This window comes from Eublepharis macularius, chromosome 1, assembly GCF_028583425.1.
Source record: "Eublepharis macularius isolate TG4126 chromosome 1, MPM_Emac_v1.0, whole genome shotgun sequence".
Classification (NCBI taxonomy): domain Eukaryota; kingdom Metazoa; phylum Chordata; class Lepidosauria; order Squamata; family Eublepharidae; genus Eublepharis; species Eublepharis macularius.
This window is the reverse complement of record NC_072790.1, coordinates 236,368,369-236,394,734: the sequence shown is the minus strand read 5'-3', so window position 1 is coordinate 236,394,734 and position 26,366 is coordinate 236,368,369. Positions and strand designations below refer to the sequence as shown.

General features: G+C 47.7%; 1 protein-coding gene across 1 annotated transcript in view; it reads left to right on the top strand.

The window, feature by feature from the left end:
* The window catches only part of PCP4L1 (Purkinje cell protein 4 like 1), a 43,211-nt gene extending 17,999 nt beyond the window's left edge, over positions 1–25,212 (top strand). The window contains exons 2-3 of the mRNA XM_054988219.1: positions 16,933–16,987; positions 25,067–25,212. Coding sequence (XP_054844194.1) covers positions 16,933–16,987; positions 25,067–25,212 — 201 coding nt within the window. The remainder of the gene's footprint in view (positions 1–16,932; positions 16,988–25,066) is intronic.
* The last annotated feature ends 1,154 nt before the right edge of the window (positions 25,213–26,366 follow it).

Here is a 26,366-nt window from a genome sequence, read left to right as displayed (position 1 = left end):
AGTGGGTTGCCCTCGGAGAAAATGGTCACATGGCTGGTGGCCCCGCCCCCTGATCTCCAGGCAGAGGGGAGTTTAGATTGCCCGCACGGAGGGCAATCTAAACTCCCCTCTGTCAGGAGATCAGGGGGCGGGGCCACCAGCCATGTGACCATTTTCAAGAGCTTCCGGAACTCTGTTCCCCCGCGTTCCTGCTGAAAAAAAGCCCTGCTCATAATATGACCCAATGCCTCCCTTAATAAACTGCTTCCCCACAAGGCATCCTGCTCCTTCTCCCACCTCTGAAGGCCCTTCATTTGTCCAGACAGACTCCTGCGGCTTTAGACAGCAGCCAGGCAGGGAGATGGTGTCCAAGGCATCTCTGTGCTTGGGGTTGCGGTAAGATGCTGCACCCTTTGAATTTCCGGCTGCTGCGTGGCTGCTAAAGGTGGGACACAGAGGCCTGCCAGTGGGGAAAGTAAGGGCACCGACCGACTCCCTACCTAAATGAGTTCTTGTGGGTTCTCTTTGGGCCCCCTCCGTTCTTGGAGAAGCCTGCCACTTCCTCCATTTTTTCCTGTGACCTTTCGTTCCTGATGAATTCTCTGTGCTTTTTTTTTTTTGCTGTGTTAATCTTGGAAGCAGGATTGGCCTTGGTTAGTAATTGGATAGACCTCCAAGGAAGGCCAGAGTTGCTATGCAGAGGCAGGCAATGGCAAACCACCTCTGTTAGTCTCTTTTGAAAACCTCAACAGCGGTCACCGTCAGTAAGCTATGACCTGATGGCACTTTCCATCCAGCTAACCACCCAGCTAACCACCCTGACCTGGATGGCCCAGGCTAGCCTGATCGTGTCAGATCGCAGAAACTAAGCAGGGTCAGTACTTGGATGGGAGACCACCAAAGAGCCCAGAGTCGCTATGCAAAGACAGGCAATGGCAACCCACCTGTGTTAGTCTCTTGCCTTGAATACCTTAAAAGGACGCCATAAATCAGCAGTGACTTGATGGCACTTTGCACACAATCCAGTCCCAGTGGATGAAAATCAGGGAAATATTCTCAACAATGTAATATATTTTGCTATTGTCATCCCCCCCCCACCCCTGGTCTTTTTCTTCCTTGGGAGTATATTACCACCGCATATGCTGCTGCTGCTGCTTCTTCTTGCAATTGAGATCATTACGGGTTGGCAGGCAGTTGCCTGGGTAACGACAAATACAGAGGAAAGACCCAGCCCCAAGGAAGATTCATCAAAATATCACATCACACCAAGACAGAAGGACACACACACACAGAAGGGGGGGGGATGGGATAGAGAATGAGAATGTCTGGGTAACACAATAGCCTTGCCTAAACGAGGGTACTGTAGAGTATGGGGCGGGGAGCTGCAAGAGGATTATGCAATATAGATATATGCAATATAGAGTTTAGAAGGGGCTTTGCTTATCTGGGCAGGACCTTCTGCAGATACCACACTGCAGCTAGGCAAAATCAACTGCCCATATGTGCTCATTCTCTGTGATAGCCCTCATGGCCTGCCTGAAGGACTCAGGAAAACTCCCACGTTCTTGGCTTTCTGCAAACTGTGCAAAACTTAGTTATTCAGGAGTGCTTTTTCTACACAGGTCATAGGGCTGTGTTGTAAGGAACTGGTTTCAAAAGATGTGTTGATAAAGGGATAGGGGCTGTAAACTATACTACTGTGCACTGGAAGAAGGTTAGAGACTGCTGAGTTGCAACTGATAACGAAGCTCAAGACAATGCATCCACCCGGACTGAATCGAGACCTAGGACTTCTGTCTCATTACCAATGCTGATTTCTCCACACCCACTACCCCTCTGCATATCCCACCCTATCCGATCACGCCTGCTGTTGTTATTCACGGCTGTGAAGTGAGCCGTGACTCACGAAAGCTCATACCCCACCACACATTTTGTTATTATAGGTGCTACTGGACTCTTGCTCTTTTCTACTGGCTGTTACTGTCATTTATGATGACATATCAAATAGATTTTTTCCCAATATTGTTTCAGCTCTGAATCAGATTTCTGCTCGCTTTCAAATTTCTGAACTTCGTCTCCCATTGTATTTTTTATTCAGTGCCCCAGCCATGAATTGTATTTACTTGCTGTGTAATCTTCCTTGAGTCTTACTAAGACTGTCTCAGTGGAAAAGGCAGACTATAATTAACATTAAATAAATTAATTAATGCACACGTAGAAAGCCTAAGTGCAGGGGACATGAGGAGTAATTTTAAAAAATACGCTGGGAAAGAGGACTGTGACAGAGAATAAAACCAACGTTGCGATGGCAGGTTTTGCCAAAAAACGCGATTTTAATTTGCACTGATCTCCCATGGCCAATCCGTATCACTGTCCCATTTGGCCCCACCCAGTTTCTAAAACGCTCGGCAGATGCCTGGAAAGGTGTCAGAAAATGTCATGTATCCAGGGCACCACGTTGGGGACCCCTGCTTTAAAAAGACCTATTATTATCCTTTTCCAAATTAGAATCTGTGTGAAGTTCAGGTACTTAAAAAAAAAACACTCGGTGGGAATTCCTGCTGCAAGTAATAATTTAGGATATCTTGGCACTCCCAGGTCCTTTCGGCAACCTGAGAGATGAACTGCAGAGGGAGGAAAAAACGGGATTGGCTGAAAAATCCTTCCTCTGCTCTGACCTAACCAGGTCCACGGTGATGAGTCTGAGATGGAAAATCCCAGGCAGGTAATAGAGAGTTGCTGGTTTACTGCAATACGTTCCTGCCTGTGTGTGTCGGCAGCGTACAATTGCAGCTTTCTGTCTTGCGGAAAAATAAATTATCCATCGCTTGATGGGCAGGAATGCCTGGGGGCCACCACACAGGCTTGTGGAGGGGAACTAAGAGAGCGGCGATGAGTGTTGGAGCACAAAGAAACAAATGGAGCAGAGAGAAGAGAGCTAGGACTTCCACACTCTTCTTTCTCTTCCTGGCCACCTTTTAGCCCGAAGACACTGGATTGTAAACAAAAAATGGTAAGAGCGATGGGAGGATTCAGCACAAAAAGGAACTACAAGGGAACTCAGCTTTACATTGATGGCTGCGAGACGTGAGAAGGACCAGAAAAGAAGGCCTGTTTTTACACTGTGTGTAATGAATCTACAGAACTCATTGCCACAAGACACAGCAATGGCCACTAGTTCCAATGGCTTTCCAAAGGGAAGGGGATGTGGCTCAATGGTTTTGCATGCAGAAGGTCTCAGGTTCAATCCCGGCGTCTTCGCTTAAAAAGTATGAGGCAGTAGGTGAGATGAAAGACAGCCTGAGTCCTTGGAGAGTCGCTGCCAATTCTGACTCAACAATACTCACCTTGATGGGCGGATGGTCTGATTCAGTATAAGGCAGCTTTAGGTGAGCTGTGTGTTATGTCTAAAGGGGTTGGACCAATTTGCAGAAAGGGAAATGGATCCTCCACGCAGTGTGCCGCTCGGGTGCTAGGCATGTTTTGGGCGTGCAGCCTTCAGCTGAAAACAAACCAGCAGGATAATTCTTGGGGCAAAGCTTCAGAATTCGTATCATCTTCCTCTCTATAGAATCCGGGATCTTCCAAATCTATCCTTGCTGTTCCAAAAACATTCATTTTTTGAGATCCATTTTCTTTGGAGTGCCTGCTCTGCAGGGGGCTGAAGTAATATGGGTTCACGTGGCCCATTTCCATGAATACGAAGATGTTCCAGAAATGAGAGAGGTTTTTTGGGAGGGAGATGGAACCCCCCAATAATTTGCTTATGTACAAATATACAAGTTAGGGAACAAGCAGAAAGCCAAGCTAATATTTCAAAACCCCCTTATGTGGACGATCCATGATAAGATTCCCAAATATCTTCCATTAAAAAGTGGGAGGTAAGGGGTTTAATTTTTCCTGGCCACATTTTCCAGATAGAAATCCCACATCCCCGCCCCAAACTACTACAGACACAATGGGGGTACAGTACGACTTCTCCTACTGGAATGGCTGGCCCAATGCCATTGACTTGACCAAAATCCCTGCCTTCTCTTTGGTAGATGCTTTTTAATGCTGAAATAAATGTCTAGAGATCCCATCCCAGCTCTCCCACTTGTAGTTTGCCCTGAGGGCCAGACCTGACAAACAAAATCGGGGAACATGGCTGTTCCCATTTCCTACGTCGTCACTCCCACTTTGAACTCTCTAAGCCGCTCTAATGGATGTTAAGCATCGTTATGATATTAATAAGAGGTTGTAGTGCCCTGAGGTTTTAGTATGACGGGCAGAAATTAAACAGATGTTGCCTGCCTACCTGCTGAATTTCTGCTTATGCTCTGCCAGGAGAGGCAAGTGGCAGCTGTATCCCCTCTCCAACAAAGATCTTCTTCCCTTCTGTACCCTATGGTTTGTCTGTTCTTGACGGATACGGGATGGCTAATGTTAACACAGCAGGAGTCTAGCTTCTGCCACTGTCAGGGGAGGAAAACAGCTGGCTCTTTTGTGTGTGTGCGTGTGCGCGTGCAGCCCGTTTGTGACCCGGCGGGGGGAAAAATCACAGTGGAATGAAAACAAAGCCTATCATAAGAGCTATTTATGGAAAGAAGCTAGGATGACAATAAAGATGGGGTTGGAAAACAAAGTCGACTCTTGGGTTCAACAAAAAATGATAGGCGGGATAATTGCGGGGAGAGAGAAAGAGGCATCTCAATTGTAGGGAAAGGTTTTAATCTCGCTGGCCCAATACCATGGCCTTGATAAAAAATCTCCCCCCCCCTCCTCAGAAACTTTAAACAATATTAAATGTCCAGAGATCCAGTCATGGGCCTTCCACTTGTAGGTTCCACTTGTAGGTTTACAGGATAAGATCAGTTAACGGGAGCAGAACTAGCACAATTGACCTTCCTCTGCAACGTGGAGCCACAGGAGAAGAACTGGGCTGCTCTTGATGCGTGGAAGAGCAAATAGCTCTTGACTCTGGAGATTTGCAAATGGGCCCACCAGCATGGAACAGGATACCCAAAATGGCCCTCAAGCTGAGCTCAGGTCCGCAGTGATGACCCTTGGTTAGTCTGGTGCTTGCAAGTTCCCTGCACAGAGCTGAATTCCCAGGTGCGCAGGGGCCAATTTGAATCGAGACTCTATGTGCAGGTGCGAGGGCAGTTATGCTCACTGCCACTGAGTGCTTTTTTAAAAAACAGTGCCAGTACTCATATATACGGTCACACTGATTTCTATTAATTCCCTCCTTAGGTCTTAGAGTCCCCCAAAAGGTGCCAGTAAGTGCGAGTTTTCTCATTAAACCTGGAGAAACCTGGAGAACCGGGTTTGATTCCCCACTCCTCTGCTTGAAGCCAGCTGGGTGACCTTGGGTCAGTCACAGCTCTCTCGGAGTTCTCTCAGCCCCACCCACCTCACAGGGAGTTTTGTTGTGGGGGATAATAACATACTTTGTAAACCGCTCTGAGTGGGTGTTAAGTCGTCCTGAAGGGCAGTATGTAAATCAAACGTCGTCGTCGTCGTCATCACCGTGCACCCACGAGAATATCTCCCAGCATCCTCTGCCAAAGATCAGGTGCCATATGGAATATAATTGGAAGTTCTTTGCCAGACTGATCAATGTGGAAAGTGCTCCCTGAAGAGATGAAAGCCACCGTTACGGAGAAAACGATATCCAATTCATTATAGCTTAATTTTTAAAAATTTCTCAGATAGGCAGTATAAAATGCCTAATATGGAGGAGATCCATGAGCAGAGGAGTCTTACATGCACAACCCGCCGTCTCTGGGTTTGGAACCACAAATGTTTATCCAATGTGCCTCTGAAGGGCAAATGTTGTCCATTTGCCTTGTTTTATTTCAAATGTGAGGGTCTCTTTCCATATTCTGGTTCAAAAGTCTCTTATAAAAGCAAGTACAGGTACAACATAGAAAGCTGTAAAAATGAGACTAAAACCCTCGGTGGATGTTATTTGTTCATTAATTGGCAAGTCTGTATGTTAAAAATAAGTTGCTTCCACATGGAGTTCTGACAGTCTTATATACTAATAGGCAAAGGATACTAAAATCCTGCGGATACTAAAATCCATAGATTGTGGCTACTCGCCTCAAAACTCTTGCTTCTGCAACCTTGTCAACCACCTCCAGGGTTGCAGAAAAAATGTGAAAATCATAAACCTTGGAGGCTTTAGAATGCCCCCAAACAAGACTGTCTGCACATGTGCGATTACCCCCTCCTCTTCCAGGAGACACTGCGATTGGGAGGAAAGACACCACCAAGGTGAGCCTGGGGGGAGCTTGGCTGGGGGGGGGGCATGCCCGTCATTACCTCTGTTGAGGCGAAAACCCTGCAGAAACGAAAGGGGATGTAAATGCTCCCAACAGAGGAGAGTTGTCTGTGCATGTGCATAAACAATGCTTCTCTGTTGGAACAGGCAGGCAAGAAGCAAAGTTGCGGTTAGGCGAGTCATCGTCAGTGGCAGTGATGCAGCGGTGCAGTTGGGAGACTTGCCACTGCTGCAGTAGCAAAGTGGTGGGGCAGCCAGCCGGGAGAGTCAATGCTGGCGCCGTAGCTGTGAAGCGGTGGGGTAGCCAGGTAGGAGAGCTGTTACCGTCTCCACTGCAGCAGTAAAGCCGTGAGTTGACCGGGGAGACATCTTGCTGCTTGTTGGGATCCACTCTGGGCCCCGGCAGGGAATAGGGTTGCCAGCCTCCAGGTGGTGGCTGGAGATCTCCCGGAATTACAACTGGTCTCCAGGCCACAGAGATCAGTTCACCTGGAGAAAATGGCTACTTTGGGGGGTGGACTCTATGGAATTATGCCATGCCAAGGTCCTTTCCCTTCCCAAACCCCACTTTCTCAAGGTTTCACCCCCTAGATCTCCAGGAATTTCCCAACTTGGAGCTGGCAACCCTAGGAGGGAACCTAGTGTGACTCCTGGAATCCTCTTGCATGATCCACTCTCTTTTTAAACATAATTTTTATTGAAGTTTTTTAAAAACACATACAGATTTTAAAAAGACAGAGTAATAAAGAGATAAAGGAAAAGAGAAAGAAACATATAGGAAAAAAAGGAAAGAAACATATATATATAAATATATAGGAAACTTGTTTCTCTATGACAGATATTGGCATAATTACAAAGTTCACACGTGTACTCTCATTATCAGCATAAAGCTTCTCGTTTTCCCATCATTCTTCTTTTTTTCTCCCCCGCCCTGCACTTCGAAACCACAAATCATCAATCCATTTTCGTCAGTTTCATGCACAAAGTCAATAAGGGGTTTCCAGTTTGCTATAAATATGGACAATGACTTCTCTCTGATCAAAGCTGTAAGTTTAACCATCTCGGCTAACTCCATCATCTTCAGAATCCGCTCCTCTATTTAGGCAATATTGGACTGTTCCATTTTTGAGCATATATTAGCCTCGTCGCCATTGTCAGTCTCGCACGATTCTTGTGGGTCCCTGCTTGTACTCTTCTGTAACACATACGTACAAAACTGCCTTATCAAACCTGGGACCTTCATGTATCATTGAGCCACGGCTCTGCTTAAGCATTACAAACTCAGTGGTATTGTTATTATCTGGCACCAGTGGGGTCCCTACTTCCAGTCCAGAACTTGAAACAGGGGAGGCCACGGAGGGAGTGAAGAAAGCATAAGGGAGGGGAGGACAAGGGGAGGGCAAGGGTTCCGTTCAATATGTATTTCAGCTTTGATTAAAGGACAAAGTGGTAGAATGGGCTCTCTCACTTTAGGCTGCTGGTAGAAAGAGTCATACTCTTAAAGCTTCCCTCCCTGCATGTAAAAAAAATAAATTAGCAGACATGCATGTGCAACAGAGAGAGGTTCTAATCACGTCCTTGGCATGCTGTGCTAGTTTTCTGCTTGCGGGTCCTATGAATGTAGAGGAACTTTGCAAAATGGAGTTCTTCCCCTGCATTCTGAAGAGGTGCAGTTTGGTATAGTGGTTAAGAGCGGCAGGACTCTAATCTGGAGAACTGGGTTTGATTCACCACTCCTCTGAAGCCAGTTGGGTAACCTTGGGTCAGTCACAGCTCTCTCGGACCTCTCTCAGCCCCACCTACCTCACAGGGTGATTATTGAGGATCAGGGCTTTTTTTCTGGGAAAAGAGGTGGTGGAACTCAGTGGTGGAACTCAGGACTGCACAATGATGTCACTTTGGGTCAGCTGGAACAAGGGGAGTTTTTTAAAGTTTAAATTGCCCTTGGTGAAAATGGTCACATGGTCGGTGGCCCCGCCCCCTGATCTCCAGACAGAGGGGAGTTGAGATTGCCCTCTGCGCGTGGTGCCTGGCATGGAGGGCAATCTAAACTCCCCTCTGTCTGGAGGGGAAATCGGGGCGGGGTCACCCAGCCATGTGACCATTTTCAAGAGGTGCTGGAACTCTGTTCCACCGCATTCCAGCTGAAAAAAAGCCCCGGTGAGGATAACAACAACACACTTTATAAACCGTTCTGAGTGGCCGTTGTTGTCCTGAAGGGTGGTATATAAACTGTTGTTATTCTACCACCACAGCAATCTGTCTCGGGACTTTTTAAGTATTTAAAAGACTGACATTTAGAGGGGGGAAAGAAGCTATTCCTGTTGGCAATAGAGGATAGGATTCAAAAGAATGGGTTTAAACTACAGGAGGGAAGGTATTGGCTAGACATTAGGAAAAACTTCTTCACGTTAAAGAGTAATTCAGCAGTGGAATCAGCTGCCTAGGGACGTGGTAGGTTACCTCTCATTGACAGTCTTCAAGAAGCGGCTGGACGAATACGTGTTGGGGATGCTTTAGGCTGTTCCTGCGTTGGGCAGGGGGTTGGACTAGATGGTCTGTACGGCCCCTTCCAACTCTTATCATTCTATGACTCCTCATTCGGCTTCAAGTGTAGCCCAGGTCTGTATATGTGCATGTGTGTGAACACTGAAGTTTGAGATGGGATGAAGGAAGATAGGGGCGGGGGATGCCTTCACAAAGGTGTGCCGGGAAGCAGCACCACACTTCCTGGCAGTGATGCACAATGGGTGGGGTCACTAGTGAGAGCAGGGGAAGCTTGGGCAGTGATTGCCAACATGTGCAGCTGGTACCAGATTCAATGCCTGGCACTTCTGGTTAAAAGGAAATTCTTAGGGCATCCTCTAAGGTGGCGCTTCCCACCATGCGCAAAAAACCATCCCAAAGTCTGTAAACACAAAATTCTGCTGGTCTCCACATATGGAGCTGGGTCTTGTGGATCTGCTCTGTGGCAGCTTAGCAGAACAGATCCACGGACTACAGCCCATGGCCCGGTGCCCAACAAATTCTCCACCCCTTTGACCCACTAGACTGGACTGTACGCTGGCTCCATCTTCCAATTGGGTGATTTCTCCAGGTTTCCCCTTGGAACGTTAATTGGTTTCCAACCGGGATCACTTGGCGTGCAGAACTCGCGAGCAGGCCAGAAATCTCTCTCCTCTTCAGCAATAAGAGGAACATTCCTCCTGGATGCTTGTTCCCACAGAGGCCTCCCAGATACGAGACGAAATGGATCTTGGTGAGGTGATCTGATCTAGCGGGTTCTTTTTCGTTAGGAGGATGATTTGTCTGGTCCAATTTAATGTTTGCCTTACAAATGTTGAGTCCAGGGTCCCCTCCCTGTCAGAGGTAATGCAATCACATGTGAGTTGTGGATTCTCAGAGCCAAACTACAAGCGACGCCTGACACAGGTTGGACACTTGTCAGCTTCCCTCAAGTTTTGGCGGGAAATGTAGGCAGCTTGGCGGAATGTTGGACAAGTGACAGTTGCAAAGTCCATTGGACAGCAGGCAGAGAGCCAAGCTGCAAGACCAGGATGCCCACATTTCCCATCAAAACTTGAGGGAAGCTGACAAGTGTCGAACCTGTGTCAGGCGTCTCTTGTAGCTTGGCTCTAAGTTCCTGAACATCCACTGCCTGGTTAGGGGACTGTGGTGCATGCTGGAGGAGTTTCAGTTTCCCCCCTGTACCATTTTTCCAACCTGAAACAATCCAGGGTATGTGCTATTTGGAGAAACCCTAGCGTTTCCTTGACATACAGAGTGAACCTGATCCTAGACAGTTTCTGACTATTCTCACACATAATTTTTTATCCTGCCCGCCCCCTGAGGAACTTAGGGTAGCATACAAGCTGTCCCATCCTCATTTTTATCCTCACAACAACCTTGCAAGGTAGGCTAGGCTGAGGGAGAGAAAAGCTAGCCCATGTGAACTTTTATAACAGAGCAGGAAGGCTGAGCCCTAGTTCAACAAACTAACCATTACATCACAGTACAGGAACCTGGTTAAGGCTGGAGTGAGGCAAAAAGAAACCTTCCCATCGAGGGTTACCAACCTTAGGTGGAGTGGCCTGGAGTTCTCTCAGAATAACATCAATTTCCCTGAAGGAAAGGGCAGCTTCGGGAGGTGGACTCTATATAACATCCCTGCTGAGCCCCCTCCCCAAAACTATACCTGACCTAGGTGCCACCTCCAAATTTCCAGGAATTTCCCAACCCAGAGCTGGCAACCCTACCTCCAGAGCAGCCAGCATGAAATCCAGCTGGTCATACTATGAAGAGGCAGTGGTAGGGTTGCCAACCTCCAGGGGGTGGCTGGAGATCACAGAGATCAGTTCCCCTGGAGAAAACAGCTGCTTTGGAGGGTAGAGTCTATAGGCCAAGCTACAAGTGACAAATGACACTTGAACGGCAAGTGGATCTAGTGGAGGGCAAGCGAACAGGGAGGAATACACTTGGCATTCAAGTGTCATTCGCCGCTCGTAGTTTGGCCCTACGACATTACACCCTGCTGAGGTCTTACTCCCCCAAATCTCCAGGAATTTCCCAACTTGGATCTGGCAACCGTAGGTGGAGCTGGACGGAGGATGGGCAGAGTCTGAAAGAACGGGCTTGCCGTTTAGCAACCCCCCTGGTTCTTTAAGCAAATCCCCCCTGCCAAATAACACGTGGAGGGGGGCAGAGGAAATTCCAAGACTGGTTTTTGCAGCTAATAAAGCTTCGGGCTGGTTACTTGTCTGGGCTTTTGCACGAGCTCTCTTAGCGTCTCCTTGGGATCGGGAGCCTTCGCCCCCGCCCTCTGCCCAAGGCCTGGCAACCCGTCCCGGCCTCCCCTCCTCTTTGCCTCTCCAGCCCGCCGGCTCCTCCGCGCTCCGCTCCTTCGCCTCCTGCCGCGGCGGCTCTTCAAGACTGCTGAGGTTTGCATCGCGGGGGCTTAATTGCTGCTTTAGCGCTTTAATCACCCGCGAGGGTGTCGTCGGGGAGCAGCTGCTGCAGCTGCAGCTGCTACTGCAGTGCTGCAGGCGCCAAGCGCAATCCCTGCACATCGCGTGCAAGGAAGCCGCGGCCCGTGCCGCATCCAGGCGCCAGGCCGCATTGGAAACAGGGTTGCCAGCTCCAAGTTGGGAAATTCCTGGAGATCTGGGGGGGTGAAACCTGGAGAAAGTGGGGTTTGGGGAGGGAAAGGACCTTGGCATGGCATAATTCCATAGAGTCCACCCCCTAAAGTAGCCATTCTCTCCAGGTGAAATGATCTCCGTGGCCTGGAAACCAGCTGTGATTCCAGGAGATCTCCAGCCACTACCTGGAAGCTGGCAACTCTAATTCGAAGGCTCAGGCCAGGTCAAGCAGCGGGCCTACTCCCCATCGGCTCCTGGAAAAAGCCACCTTCCAGTCTCCGACTGCCCATGATAACCTCCCTCCCCATCTGCTTTAGGCCTCATGCGCCCTTCACCTGGCGCACTGCTCTGCAAACACCTTTCCAACTAGATTTCGAAGCCGGCTGCAAAAAGTATTGCATCTGCTCTGCAGAGATCAGGGCCAGCCACTTGCTTTTGAGGAGCCCCACAAGAAGGGCAGGAAGGCAACAGCCCTCCTGGCAGGGTGGCCGCCAGCATCTGGGACCGTGAGGTAGACTGCATCTGGACAGAGAGGTTCCCCAAAAGAGCTATCCTCTATGCATTTTGCCTTGCCTATTTTCAAAGCCCCATAAACTCACATCGCTGCGTCTTGAGGGAGCAACTTAATCACTTCAAGCCTCGTTGCCTCCATTAAGGGGATCCATCTTGTCGGCATTTTGTCTTCCCAGAAAGCTCGCAAGCAGAGCTTAGAACCAGTGGCCCTTCCTGCTGTTTGTCCGCAGCACCCGGTACTTAGAAGATAAACTGCCTCAGGATATGGAGGCTCCATTTGGCTATCAGGGCCTGAATCCACCTAATTCCTTTCTAAACCATGAAGACGTACATCATTTGTCACAGCTCGTGCCAGTGAAATTCTGTATGGTTAAATAACATACAAGAAGAAGGCATTGTGGTCTAGTGGTTAGAGTATCAGACAAGGATCTGGGAGGCCCAGTTTTCAATCCCCACTCTGCCATGAAAACTTGCTGGGTGACCTCAGGCCAGATACATTCTCTCAGCCTAACCTACCTCACAGGGTTGTTGTCAGGATAAAATTGAGGAGAACGATGTAAGCCAATTGGGGGAGAAAGACAGGGTGTAAACGAAGTAAATAAATAATGTCTGTCCTGAATCTCTTGACAAATTGGGCAACTGCTTCTTGTGGGAAACAAAATTCTGGATTAGAGGGTCTGATTTAGCAAGCTCTTTTGAGGTTATTCGTTCCAGGTATTTTGAGGCCAAAACTTTCCAGTACACACAAACGTGCAGAGCAGGTGGAGTATATCCTCTTGAGATCAGGGAAAGTGTCTTCCATTGAGGGTAACTGGGATCACAGCAATGCATGTGGGGGAGAAGGGGCACATAACCTTGCCCCTCATCTGTCATTTTGTTGCTCTGTACGTCCACTCCGCCCCCCCCCCCAGCCCGCCCCTGTAGTTCATCATTCTGTAGGAGTTTCAAAGGAATTCCCACAGGGGCAGATCGATTTAAATCAAGGGAAGGCTTTAAATCACTGACAAAAGGCCTCATAAAATCATTGATTTAAATCTAGTTAAAAAGCATGCATTTTTTAAAAAAAAAAACACTACTGTTGGATATAACAGTTAAAATATGTATTGATCTGCAACCAGCGGAGCTATACTAAGCCAGTCTATACAGAATCCTACTCAGGTCTGTTCAAGGGAAATGTTTTTAGGATCGTGCCGTAAATAAGCCCAGAAGCATAAGCTGGACCTCTGGTCACTGCAGCCCACGTGCTTTACACAAAAAAACTTGAGAGAATACTGTGAAATGGATTGAGATCGCTTCTGTTTGATTCTCCTCCCATGAGCAAGGACACGAAGCGAGACTGCTTATTGCGTGACTGTTATGGTTTCATTCATTCAACAGCAGGCAGTCTGTATGTAAAGGACACAGGAGGAGCCAGATCTCAAAAGGAAAGGCTACTATTTCTTTGCACAATTTCTGTTTCTGTCTGGATCTTTCACATCATCATCATCATCATCTGAAACACAATCAACAATAAGCAGAGGTCACATGTTTTTATTGATTGGCTTTGCTAAGCTGATACAAGTTTCCACCGGAGACCCAAGTATCAACCAGATATCGGCGTAATATGTACGCTGTTCCAAGTAGCGCCTCTTTTGCCATTCTGTAGGTGTTATGTCAGAAAGCTGCAGTTTTTCCATATAAGTTGCAAATTTTTTTGAAATAGTTCCCAATGCCCTGATGACAATGGAGACTACAGTTGCATTCTTCTTCCATAGTCAGGTGGTTTCTATCGCCAGATCTCTATATTTAATCATTTTTTCTTGTTCTTTTTCTTCGACTCTGGCATCCTCCGGAATTGCAATGTCTATTTTCCAAACATTTCAATTTTCCACAACTGTGATGTCTGGTGTATTGTGTTCAAGGTGTCGATCTGTTTGTATTCTAAAATCCCACAAGATCTTGACTTGATCATTTTCTAACACCTTTTCCACCTGATGTTCCCATGAGTTCTTTGGTACTGGCAGATTATACTTTTTACTCAATGACCAATGAATCAGCTTTGCAATCCATTGGTCATTGAATAAAAAAGTTGTTGTTGTTGTTAGGAAAGAGCAAGAGCCCAGTAGCATTTATAAGACTAACAAAATTGGTAGGGTATGTATGAGCTTTCGTGAGCCACAGCTCACTTCTTCAGATACGTAACTGAAGAAGTGAGCTGTAGCTCACAAAAGTTCATACCCTACCTCAAATTGTGTTAGCCTTATAAGTGCTACTAGACTCTTGCTCTTTTCTACTGCTACAGACAGACTAACACGGCTACCCATCTTGATCTGTTATTGTTATTGTTGTTATTCTGCCTTTCTCACTAAGATCCAAATGAATATAGAATATAGATACAAATTCATTTGTAAATAAATTAACTCTTTGGGTGCAAACTAGACATTATGGTGGCCTCACATCTGACTTGTGTCTGCTGACAGTATTTTAGAGAAGAATTTGACCATTTAAAAATACCATCAGGGCCTGATCCTGATTGGGCCCATTGAGTGGCAGGACCAGCCAATCTTGTCTTAATGTTGTTGCTTTGATCTCTCAGTACAGTAAAGATAAAAGCCACAATCCTGAAGGATCACAGAGGTATTAAATTATCAGGGCTTTTCAGAAGCAGGACTGGTAATTACTAAGCAAAACCAAGTTTGAACAAAGCTGCGTCGGTCTGCAGGGGGGGAAAAAATCCCCGAACAACAGCAAAACTAGTAAATGTATGCGAGGCTTGGTGGATGGAGCTATAAATATTCATAGTTTTTGCCACTGTGATAAATGCCGTAAACCTTGTTTCTTTTTTTATAATGCTTGACCTCACAAGTGCAATTATCTCCTCCTTTTTTATCTTTTACATGAATGGGAAAGATTTAATTCTTAGAGTTTGACAGAAGATCATGAATTCGGCTTCAAAATGTAGCATTTAACTGAACTGTATTAAATTGGGAACTTATTTTAAGCCCGATTAACGTTTAAAGCATGACTTTAAAAATCAGGTTTGAGTAAAAAAACCTGATTAATTAAAAAAATATATATAATCCTGATTTTTTAAAAAACGATCAACTCTGGACACCCATTTAAATTACCAAAGGAGAGGAAGGGGGGGGGGGTCAAAGCAGGGAAATGTTGAGAAGGGAAAGGGTTAAGTGCCCCCTCTAGTTGGCTGCTTAGCTGTCCAAGAAGCCTAGAAAGTCACAAATGTTCCTCAACTGCCTCTTGAAGGGAATATAGAAGTCTTTCACCCTCCATAAGCAGATTTTCAAACTCATTTCTGACTGCTTCACACCTTCACAAGGCCTCTTTCTGTCAGGCTTTTCTTCTGATTTCTCTTACAGCTCTGTAGGTTTGTCTCTTGGGGGGTAAAAGCCCTTCACTTCAAACCCTCCTGGCCTCATTCACCAAAATGTTACACTCCAGGAAAAGGGAGTCAGGAAGTACAGACAATGTTGACTTCTGTTTCTGAAGGACACACCAAATCTGAACTAAAAAACGATCAGAATTAAAATAGCTTCAGTACCGAAGAGCAAGAGACCAGTAGTACCTATAAAACTAACACAATTTGTGGTAGGGTATGAGCTTTCGTGAGTCACATACTCACATTCCAGCTGTATCTGAAGAAGTGAGCTGTGAATCACGAAAGTTCATACCCTACCACAAATTTTGTTAGTCTTATAGGTGCTACTGGTCTCTTGCTCTTTTTGACTGCTACAGACAGGCTAACACGGCTACCCATCTTGATCTATCTTCAGTACTGAAGTCCATTAACTTTTGTCTGTTCCCAGAATGGCACTTTGTCAAGGTTGCCAGCCACCCACTGGGGCAGTGACCCCCCCCCCCGCCCCCGGAGCCTCTGCACCCTGCCACTACACCCCTGGCCCATGTGGGGGGGGAGGTAGACGGAGGGGAAATGGGAAAAGACAGGCCGGGATGCAGGTTGGGGATGTGTGCACGCTCGTGCATGGTTTATCCCAGGGGCTGATTCAGTAAAAATGCCCCTCAAACTCTATGTCTGGGCCAATGTTTACAGAATCGGTCCTGGTGTGATCCATTGCTTCTGGGTCGCATCGAAAATGATGTCATCAGCGGGGGATGTGGGAGTGTGCCCAGGTTGCCTTGCACCCATTCCCCTGTTTTTAAGTTGGGGGAACCTGGCAACCCAAAAGGGGCAGTAGCATATAAACAGTCAAATGTGGAAATTAACTGTTACTCCCTGTCATATAACCACCACAAACAGCTTGGATTTAAATGGAGCCAACAGGCTATCTTGTTATCTTGGCTCTTGGCCTTCCTCCAAGGCACTCAGGCTGGGGGACACAGTCTTCCTTTCCCCATTTTATCCTCACAACCACTGCCTGGCTCAAAGTCAGGCGGGGGGGGATTTGAACCCATGGCGGGGGGGGGGGGATTTGAACTCAGGTCCCCACAGTCGTGCTGAGATAATGCTAACCACTGCACCATAATGGTTTTCATTCCAGTGTTAAAATATACTTTGGGCCAGAGACAGAAAGCCTTCCCGCCTCCCCAACCTCTCCCATCTTTTGAACTGTTTTATACGCCTCTATCACATCTCTGCTGAGCCGTCTTTCTCTTTTCCTAGCCAGCCCCAAAATGCTTTTCGCTTTTTCTCTTAGGGAAGCTGTTCCAATCCCACAGCCTCTCTCATAACTGCCTCTCTCTTAGTATCTTTTTCCAGGAAGGGATGACTAAAACGAGGAGGGTGGTGTTGATTACGTCTAAAATGCACAAGTGTTCAGGGTTTTTAAAAAAACTTTAATGCGGAGAAGTCCGAGCGTTCCCCCGCAGTGGGTGAAATACGTCCTCCCAATACAGAGTTCCTTTTCTTTGCAGCTGTTCCAGTATGCTGTGTAACATTGGCAAGCCGATGTGCACTCAGGGGACATCTGAATGACGGGGGGAGGGGGGTGCTGCAAGGCAAATGAGGCCACCTGTCCCAATACAGCCTGTTCTAATGAGAGCCCTTTTCTGTCTCTCTCCTTCCCCCCTTTCTTGCAGCTGAGCTCCAATGAGTCACCGTCCCCCAACGAGATTCCTGGCCAGGAGGAAAAAGGTGAGTGACAGCAGCTGGTACGCTCGCGCTCCGGGCTGCCAGCCTCCAACCCACAACAATTATCCACCTCCCATACATATGTATGCATTGCCGTTCCGCGTACCCCATTTTCCTGAGTGGAGCTCCCAGATTTCATTTCCTCGGACTGAAAATGCACCGGGGACTTTAGGTGTCTGCCAGTTTTTGCTGCTGCTGCTTTTTAAAAAATAAACCTACAAGCAGGACTGAAAGGTCTATCTGAGCAGAGAGGATGAAGGGTACGTGATCAGAATACCCCAGGAGGAAGTGACAGAAGTTCCATTTTGGTTAATCTTCATAAACTGGGCATTTTGTTTCTGACTGAGGTTGCGGCACAGGGGCAGACCTCTCCCACACCATTTTCCTGACCTCAAACTCACCCTAAAGTTAAGAAAATGAGCTCCCCTTCCTTTCTGGTGCCAGTCTAGATGAGAGCCTTCCACAGCTATTTACACAGAAAAAATATTGGCAATAGGGTCCCGGCTTATATGGTTGCCAGCCTCCAGATGAGGGCTGGAGTTCTCATGGAATGACCAGAGATCTCCAGCCTACAGAGATCAGTTCCCCTGGAGAAAATGTCTGCTTTGGAGGGAACAGCTCTGTGGCATTATACTCAGCAGAGGTTTCTCCCCAAACCCTGCACTCTTAGGCTTTACCTCAAAATCTCCAGGAATTTCCAAACTCAGAGTTGGGTATTAGGGCCAGTGCTATTTAATTTGTTCATAAATGATCTGGGACCGGGGGTGAGCAGTGTAGTAGCCAAGTTTGCAGATGACACAAAATTATTCAGGTTGGTGAAAACCAAGGCTGGCTGTGGAGAGCTCCACATATTGGGTGAGTAGTCAACATTGTGGTAAATGAAGCTCCATGTCAGTAATTACAAGGTGTTGCCTTTGGCGGTGGAAAATGCTGTCAAGTCGTAGCAGATTTATGGTGACCCCTGCTGGGCTCTTCAAGGCAAGGGACTAGCAGAGGTGGTTTGCCTCTGCATAGCAATCCTGGCCTTCCTTGGTGGTTTCCCATCCACGTCTGACCCTGCTTAGCTTCTGAGAACTGACAAGATCCGGCTAGCCTGGTGAGACAAAAAATCCCAACTTTTAGTACATGCCACTGGGGACTTCAGCTTGCTGAAAGATCCAGGGGTTGTAGTGGATAGCTCATTGAAAGCATAAATCCATAGAACTTTTAAAAGCTCTATGCTCAGGACTATTAGGAAAAGGATTGAAAATAAAATTGCCAATATTCTAATGGTTAAGAGCGACGGGACTTTAATCTGAAGAACCGGGTTTGATTCCCCATTCTTCTGCTTGAAGCCAGCTGGGTGACCTTGGGTCGGTCAGAGCTCTGTCAGAGCCAAACTACAAGTGACACCTGACACAGCTGATTTGTCAGCTTCCCTCAAGTTTTGATGGGAAATGTAGGCAGCTTGGCGGAATGTTGGACAAGTCCATTGGACAGCAGTTGGAGAGACAAGCTGCAAGACCAGGACGCCTACATTTCCCATCAAAACTTGAGGGAAGCTAACAAGTGTCCAACCTGTGTCAGGCGTCACTTGTAGCTTGGCTCTCAGCCCCACTCACCTCACAGGGTGATTGTTGTGAGGATAATAATATACTTTGTAAACCGCTCTGAGTGGGTGTTAAATTGTCCTGAAGGGCGGTATATAAATCAAACGTTATTGTTGTTATTGTTATATGTATGGTGTGGCCTCATTCGGAATACTGAGTGCAGTTCTAGTCACCGTATCTCAAAAAAGACATTGCGGAACTGGAAAAAAGTACAGAAGAGGGGAACCAAGTTGATTAAAAGTTGGAGCACCTTTCCTATAAGAAAAGGCTGAAGCGTTTTCAACTGTTCCGTTTAGAAAAAAGATAACGCAGGGAGGACATGACAGAGGTTTATAAAATTATGCACAGGGTAGAAAGAGTAGACAGAGATAATTTTTTTCCCCTCTCCCAAAATACTAGAACATAAGGGCATCTGATGAAGTTGATGGGCAGTAGATTCAGAACAAACTTCTTTACACGATGTGGGATTTGCTGCCAGAGGATGTAGCGATGGCCACAGGCATGGACGGCTTTAAAAGGAGATTAGACAGATTGACGGAGGATAAGTTTTATCAGCGGCTTCTGGCTGTGGTGCCGAAAGGGAACTTCCACATTCAGAGGCAATAAACCTCTGATTCAAACAAAATGTGATGGTGGAGATTTATAAAATGGCAATAGTGGTCACGTGGCAGCCACACGTTCACCGTCACGTTTAGTTTGGCTCTTTGAATCCCAGTGCCAGGAGACAACCTCAGGGGAAGGCCTCGGCCTCTATGCCGTTTCTGGCCCTGTGTGAGAGAGGGTGCTGGACTGAATGGACCATTGCTCTGATCCAGTATGGCTCTTCTTAGTTGTCTTCTATATATATAAAGACAAGTGTCCTGACTGACTCATCAATGCCCAGCCCAAACCCCTGGACCTAGAAACATCAAATTTGGGGAGAACGTTCCTTTCATAATGTAAACACCCACTAAGAAGGGATTTTTTCACCCGAAGGAGGTAAAAAGGGGTAAAATGTGTTTTCCCAAAGGGCTGCAGCTGCCTGTTTGCTGGCAGGCTGCTGCCTGCTTGCGTCTTCACCCACTGCCACTCTTCCCTGATTGGGCCAGCCTTTCAAGGTCATTTGCATATGTGGGCTGATTGAGGCTCACAACTTTCCACACCTCATCCACACACACACACAGACAGCTGGAACACAGGGGTCATTTGCGTATGTGTCCTGATTGGTCCTCCCCCCTCACATTCTAAACAGTACATGGTTGTTATTGGGGCGGAGTAATTAAATGTATCCTGAGGTAAAATACACCTCCCAGTCTTCCCCTAATAGTTCACTAGGGTTCCCAACTTAAAAAAAAATTAAAAAATGTTACATACCCGCAAGGATTATAAGTGGATTTAAAGTAGTTAAATACCGTAGCAAAGCACGGGTATCAAGCTAGTGTTCTTATAAGAGAAGAATCTGGCTTCCTATCCCTGCTGATCTCTGTCCCCAATCCAAACTTCTGTCCTCCTCAGGCTCCACCCCAGATCTCCAGGAATTTCCAAACCCTCAGGAACACACGTGAAGCTGCCTTATATCAAATCAGACCATTAGTTCTTCAAGGTCAGTGCTTTCTGCTCAGATTAGCATCCTCATTCTAGGGTCTCAGGTCTTTCACATCACCTGCCACTTGCTCCTTTAGGTGAAGATGCTGAGGATTGAACCTGAGACCTTCTGCATGCCGAGCAGATCTTCCACCACTGAGCCACAGCCCTACCCCAGAATTGGCAATAGGGTTGTCATTCCCCTGGTGGCGGTGGAGATCCCCCACTCCCACCCTCCACCTCCTGCCACCACTCACCTGGCCGGCAGGGAAGGAAAGGCAGGGAACAGGTCTCCCATACGCACCCCCGGGGTGGTGTGACATCAGAGTGTCGTTGCATTGCCCCGGGAGTGCTTCAGTGCTTCACATGAGGCTGATTTGGGCCCCAAATGGGCTGAACCAGGCCCGTTTTAGACCCAGATCAGCTTGGTGCAAAGCGCATGCATACTCCGGCCCTGCATGAGGATGTCACTTCCCGGAAGCGCATGCGCACATGCACAAGGAAGAAAAGCCAGGAGGGTGCTGGGTCCCCCTCTCTCCCACCGGGAGAGTAAGGAGACCTGGCATCCCTAACTGGGAAGTCTACTTTTCCAGCATCTCAGGCTCCAAGTGGAGAAAACCTGACGCTGCTATGAACCAAATAACAAATAAGACAGACCCCACCCACCCCCAGACCCCTGATTGCATCCCATGTTTTAGCAAAGTCAAATAAATAAAATAGACTCGTTACAAACTCACTCTCTGCGCTTGTCCAAACGGCACATCTTTCTTCCACACCTCCCACACCCTCTCTGCTCCAACGGCCCACCCATCATAATGTCAAGCAAGTCTCTAGTTCAAAATAAAGCAGAGATATCCTAACAGCTCACCGTTTGCTCCCGTTGATGAAGTGTCAGCTATCCCGCCTAAGACCTTAAGCAGCAATAAAAAGAAAGGGGTGGCTGGCAGTTGGGACAATATCGTAGATCAGCTTGACGAATTTGCGACACTCTCCAGGCACACGGGATCTCCCAGCCCAGAGGCAGCTGCCTGGCTCTTGTTCAGGGCACGATCAGGAATGCATCTTTTTATTCCCCCCCCACCCACCCATGTGGGGTGGTAAGTGCCTTCAAGTCATGGCAACCCCCGGTGGGGCTTTCATGACAAGAGACTAACAGAAGTGGTTTGTCATTGCCTGCCCCTGCAACCTTGGTCTTCATTGGAGGTCTCCCATCCAATTACTAACCAAGGCCGACCCTGCTTAGCTTCTGAGATCTGATGAGATCAGGCTCACCTGGGCTATCCAGGTCAGGGCTCCCCCCAACTTCCAGGGTGTATTATTCAGACAGTTTGAGCCCACATCTCCCCGAGTCCAATTCATCAGCCTGTGCCTGCAGCTGCGCTGTGGTGTCTCGGAGCGAAACTACACGAAGCAAATTACATGAGGACACTCAAGTGAAGTTAGTTGAAATAGTGTCGTTTGAATTTCACTTCTCTTTACAGAGCTGGCAAAGATCTTTCCTCAGAGGGTTTGTTAATAACAGAGCCTTTGGGGAGGCAAAGAGGAAATTAACAAATCCTCTGAGGAGCGATCTTTGCCGGCTCTGTAGAGAGAGGTGAAATTCAAACTATGCTTCCCGGCTAACATTCCATCTCCCTTCACTTACGCGTCCTTCTATATTTAGTCTTGTGTAGTTTAGCTCTCATATGAGGCCATCTCAATGAGCCACCTCTATCCTAGTTGCTGGGGGTTTGAGAACCTACGCTACCTGCATTTCAGGGGCCCTTAAGAGGAGCTGCAATGCTTAAAATTGCAATGTGGATCAACAAGGGCCTGCTTGGGGCATTCAGTGCCATAGGGGCAAGTGGCTGTAACAAGAGTGCAAATAGAAAGGACGGAGTAACTGGCATCTTAGAAAATTGGGGGTGGGAGTGTAAATTGGTGCATTTGCCAACATATCCCCCTTCCGTGTTCATGCTAGTTTATTCCTTGGGGTGGGTGAGTCCTCTTCGGGGTTCAGCTGAGAAAAATGAGCCTGGTGCCTCTTCCATACCCATTTCTTACTAGAAAACCATCTGTCTTTCCAAGAGATGGTATATGGATGCCTAGGGAGGTGGCTGTGCATCTATGTCCACTCCAAGACCCCTTTCACCTGCTAATGACTGTCTATTGGGGAGGTCGGGCTACCTATTGGCAATTTTTCCTCCCTCTGAAACACTGGCTGCCATTAACTGAGGGAAACAGTACGTATACTTGGGGACACCATTTGGCCATGACTCTCTTCTCCCACCGGCTACAGTTTCTGTCCCATATGGCAGCTGTTTAGGCTGTCTCCGCTTAAGCATACTAGTGGAAGATGTCTTGGGTATTTCCACCCTCAGAGAGTTTGGTGGATGGCACCAGAGCTGTTGGGAGACACCAGATGACTATGGTTCTCTCTGCCCCCCGCCCTTCATCACCCAAACATATCCAAAACATTATTTGGAAGCAAATCACATAACTTTTTCAGCTCAATGTCCCCCCCCCCCCCGAGTGACCATGGACCTGGGAATTTTGTCCCCAAAATTTCACCCTCTTGGCAGCCCTGGGAGAACCAAGCCAACCCCGATCCACGCAGTCCTAACTTGGGCTCTGTTTCTTGTGTAAACCGTTAAGCATAGTCAATGTTCAGAGTGTTGACCATCGTTCTGTGATGTTCTGCCATGCTCCACCCACAGGATCAGCATTTCTTTCCTTTCCTTGGTTTTAATGGTGTGGTTTTGTTTGGTTTTAATAGTGTTTCAGATGTGTTTTTATGATCTGTGTTTTTAATCTGCTGGCTGCTCCATGGCCCTGGTAAGGACAAAAGGCGGGGTATAAATTCTGCAAATAAATAAAACAAGCAACAAATTCCAAAGTTAGCTACCCTACAGATTGCCCTGGGAGACCGAGGAGCCTCCGTCTCTAGCGACTGGCCAAGGAGAGGTTGAGCGTCTCTTTGGAATCCCACAGCATTTTCAAGAAAAGCATTAAACTAAGCCAGCAGGCCCCCAATCTTATTAAGTCTGGGGCACTTTTGGAATTTTTAAAACAGGAAGATGGAGCCATCACAAAATGCCTGCCCTGGGAGCTGGAGCCAATCACTAAGTGTTGGGAGGTTGCAAGCCAAGCATCCTCTTACGATAGGAGCAGGGCTCATTTTGCCAGAACGCAGTTCCAGCAGTTCCCCAGAAATCACATGACAGGTGGCCCCGCCCACCTCTCAGCCATTTTGGGCCTGTTTCGGCCTGGATTGGGGTCTAAATGGCCCAGATATGGTCTCTGATGGGTGGTGGACCACTCACCAGTGGCCCGATCCTGACCATTTTGGGCCCTTTTGCAACCATTTTCAGCCCCTTTTTGCCATTTTGGGCCCAATTTCGGCCCTGAATGGCCAGGATCGGGTTCAAAACAGCCAGGATAGGTGATGTCAGGGGGTGTGGCATATACAAATCAGTTATGCTAATGACACACTTCCAGCGATGGCAAGGGGTATGGCATATGCTAATAAGTTATGCTAATGAGTTCCTCCAGCTCTTTTTCTACGAAATGACCCCTGGATAGGAGTAGCTACTTCCAAGCAGAAAAAGAGTGATGCTTTTTTGAGCGTCTTCTATTCCAATGAAGTTGTGCAAAGCCAGAATTAGTTCCTTGCTTGGGGGAATAAGGAAATGGCCATTATGTTGGCAGGCCCCACGGGAATCACGCTGTGGATCAATGGATTGAGCAATCTGTTATGACTGGTGCCAGGAGTTGGCATTTTTGGGCAGCTGCCTGGGCCCCAGAAGGATCCATATCTGTTGTGCTGCATCACTGCCTACCCTCTCTGGGCAGCAGCATTGGCCAGGTCCTCCTCCTCTTTGCAGCCAACTGCATGGCTGCTTCTAGCAGCATTTCTGCATGGTGGAGAAAGTGAGGCAGGGGGAAGAAGGCAGACAGGCAGGGATGGGACAGGCGGGTAAAGCTAGCCGTTTATGAGGGCACAGCCAGGATAGAAAGTGGAATGGGTGGAGTTTAGCAGAACCTAGTGAGACGGTGGAATATGGCAGTTTGTGTGGGCACAGCCTGGCAGTGAGTTGCACAATAAGGCAGCATCTTCAGTTTATTGTCTCTTGACAGGGCTACCTTAAGAACACTGTCCCGAGAGTAAGGCCCATTGAATAGACTTGAGTTGGATTCTGAATAGACCTGGGCCCTTAAAAAGGACGGTCCACTCACTGAATGCTGGCAGCCTTTCTCCCTTGACTCCAGACATCTTTTTCAAAACAGTTGCAGGCTGTTTGGCTTCCGTTTTTTCGGCACCGTTTTTGGGAGCGCACTTTCCTGCCATCCCAGAAAAGGCACCCAAAAACCAGAAGCCAAACAGCCTGCAACCATTTTGAAACTGGAGACATCTGGAGTCAAGGGGGAAAGCTGCCAACGTTCGGTGAGTGAGCTGTCCCTTTAAGCACATGCGGCAAGGGCTTTGCTTAGGATTCTACTGTCCAGTATCAGTATTAAGCAGCTGACTGGGCAATGGTTTACTCAGTAGGTCAGTAAAATACCAGCTGATCATCTGTCCTTACTAGGGCAAATTACTGTAGCTCTCTCTAGTGGCAACTGCTAGGTTCCACAACAGTCTTTCCCCCATCTACTTCCCTATTCCCCTCTAGTGCTGCGTGCTGGCTACCAGCTACTACCATGAACTGTGTGCTAGGCCACCCATGGCATCCATGCTGCTGGCTGCCAGGCCAAGTCTGGTGCCTGCCAAACTGAAGGACATTAAGACTTGTCACTGACACAGAGAGGTCACTATCTGTATATTTGGCTCATTTCCCTGTTTCAAGGGCCCTGTCGGCTGTTGCTGTGCTGAGAACAATGCGTGTGCAAGTACGGGTGTTGTGTTGTTCCCTTTCCTGCTGTGTTTAATTACACTGACTGCTTCTCCCTACAGACAAAGCTGGGAGTAGCAAGAAGGTGGAAGCCGAAGAGGAAGAAATAGATATTGATCTCAACGCGCCTGAGACTGAGAAAGCCGCCCTTGCAATCCAGGGCAAATTCCGACGCTTCCAGAAACGGAAAAAGGACCCCAGCCCTTGAGCAGCCACAGCGCCAACCTCACCTCTGCACCACTCTCCCCCATTTCCCTCGGGCCCCGCCTCTCGACCCTCCCATCTCCACATCCTGCCCCACTCCATTTCCTCTTATCCGACCCATGTTCGATGGGGCCAGTGAAATTTTGCACGTTCTGTAATATAATCAAGCAGGGGTGGGGAGGGTATCCAGGGCAGGAGAGGTCCAGACTCTCTCCGAAGTTGAGGTGGGGGATAATGGGGGACTTCCCCAAAGATCATGTGCCCCCTGCCACTCCCACAAGGGTGCTCCCTCTTTTTAATAGCCATGATAAAGCTGCATAGCAATGTTATTGATGGAAAGCCATTGGAAAGCACTTGATGCAAGGGGTCTCAGAGTGTCTCTACATGTTACTAAGTACCTAGGGACGCTCAAGTGAACCTCATTTCACATGTCCCCTCTCCAACTTGCCATGCAGTCGCTTGCACAGTCACACTTTAATTTGCTCCCTGTGTGTACATTCACACATTTTGTATCGGTTGCTCCTCAACTTTAAAAGAATCCCAGTTGCCCCCCCATCCGTTCATTCGAATGCAGACCTTGACACTTTCTCACACCTTGGAGAAAGGCAAATTGGCAATTCAAAGGAGCCTACAGTACTTGTTCTTGAGCAAAAACGGAGCCAAATTGGTGCTTTGCCCTTCAGAATCCCTTGCAAATGCAGTCACACAAAGGGAGCTCCTATGAAAGCAGCATTCACTTGCATTGAGCAAGAACAGCCTGCACATGAATTGAGGACTATACATACAATCCTGCACTTGAGCATCCCTAGGTACTTACTTATAGAGAGACTCTAAGCCTTGGGGGGTACTTGGGGGGGGGGCTTGGCCATGGTTTAATTGGCATATTTTAATTCATTGAAATGTTTGCACTTTGTAATTTGCCCAGCACCTAACTGAGGCTTGGGTTGACATTTCTGGTGTACTTCCTCCCCCTGCCCCCCCCCGCCTACGCATATTAGAAGCTTTGCTATTTCTTATGGCTGCTTAAGTGCCAGAGACTCAAAGCAAGGAGGAAAGGAAATGTCTAGGAGAAGGCAGTTTCTATTAGAAATAGCGAGTTGGATGCCACACCACAAAAATTCATGGTGGGGGTGGGGTGGGGTGAGGAGGCACTCTTTA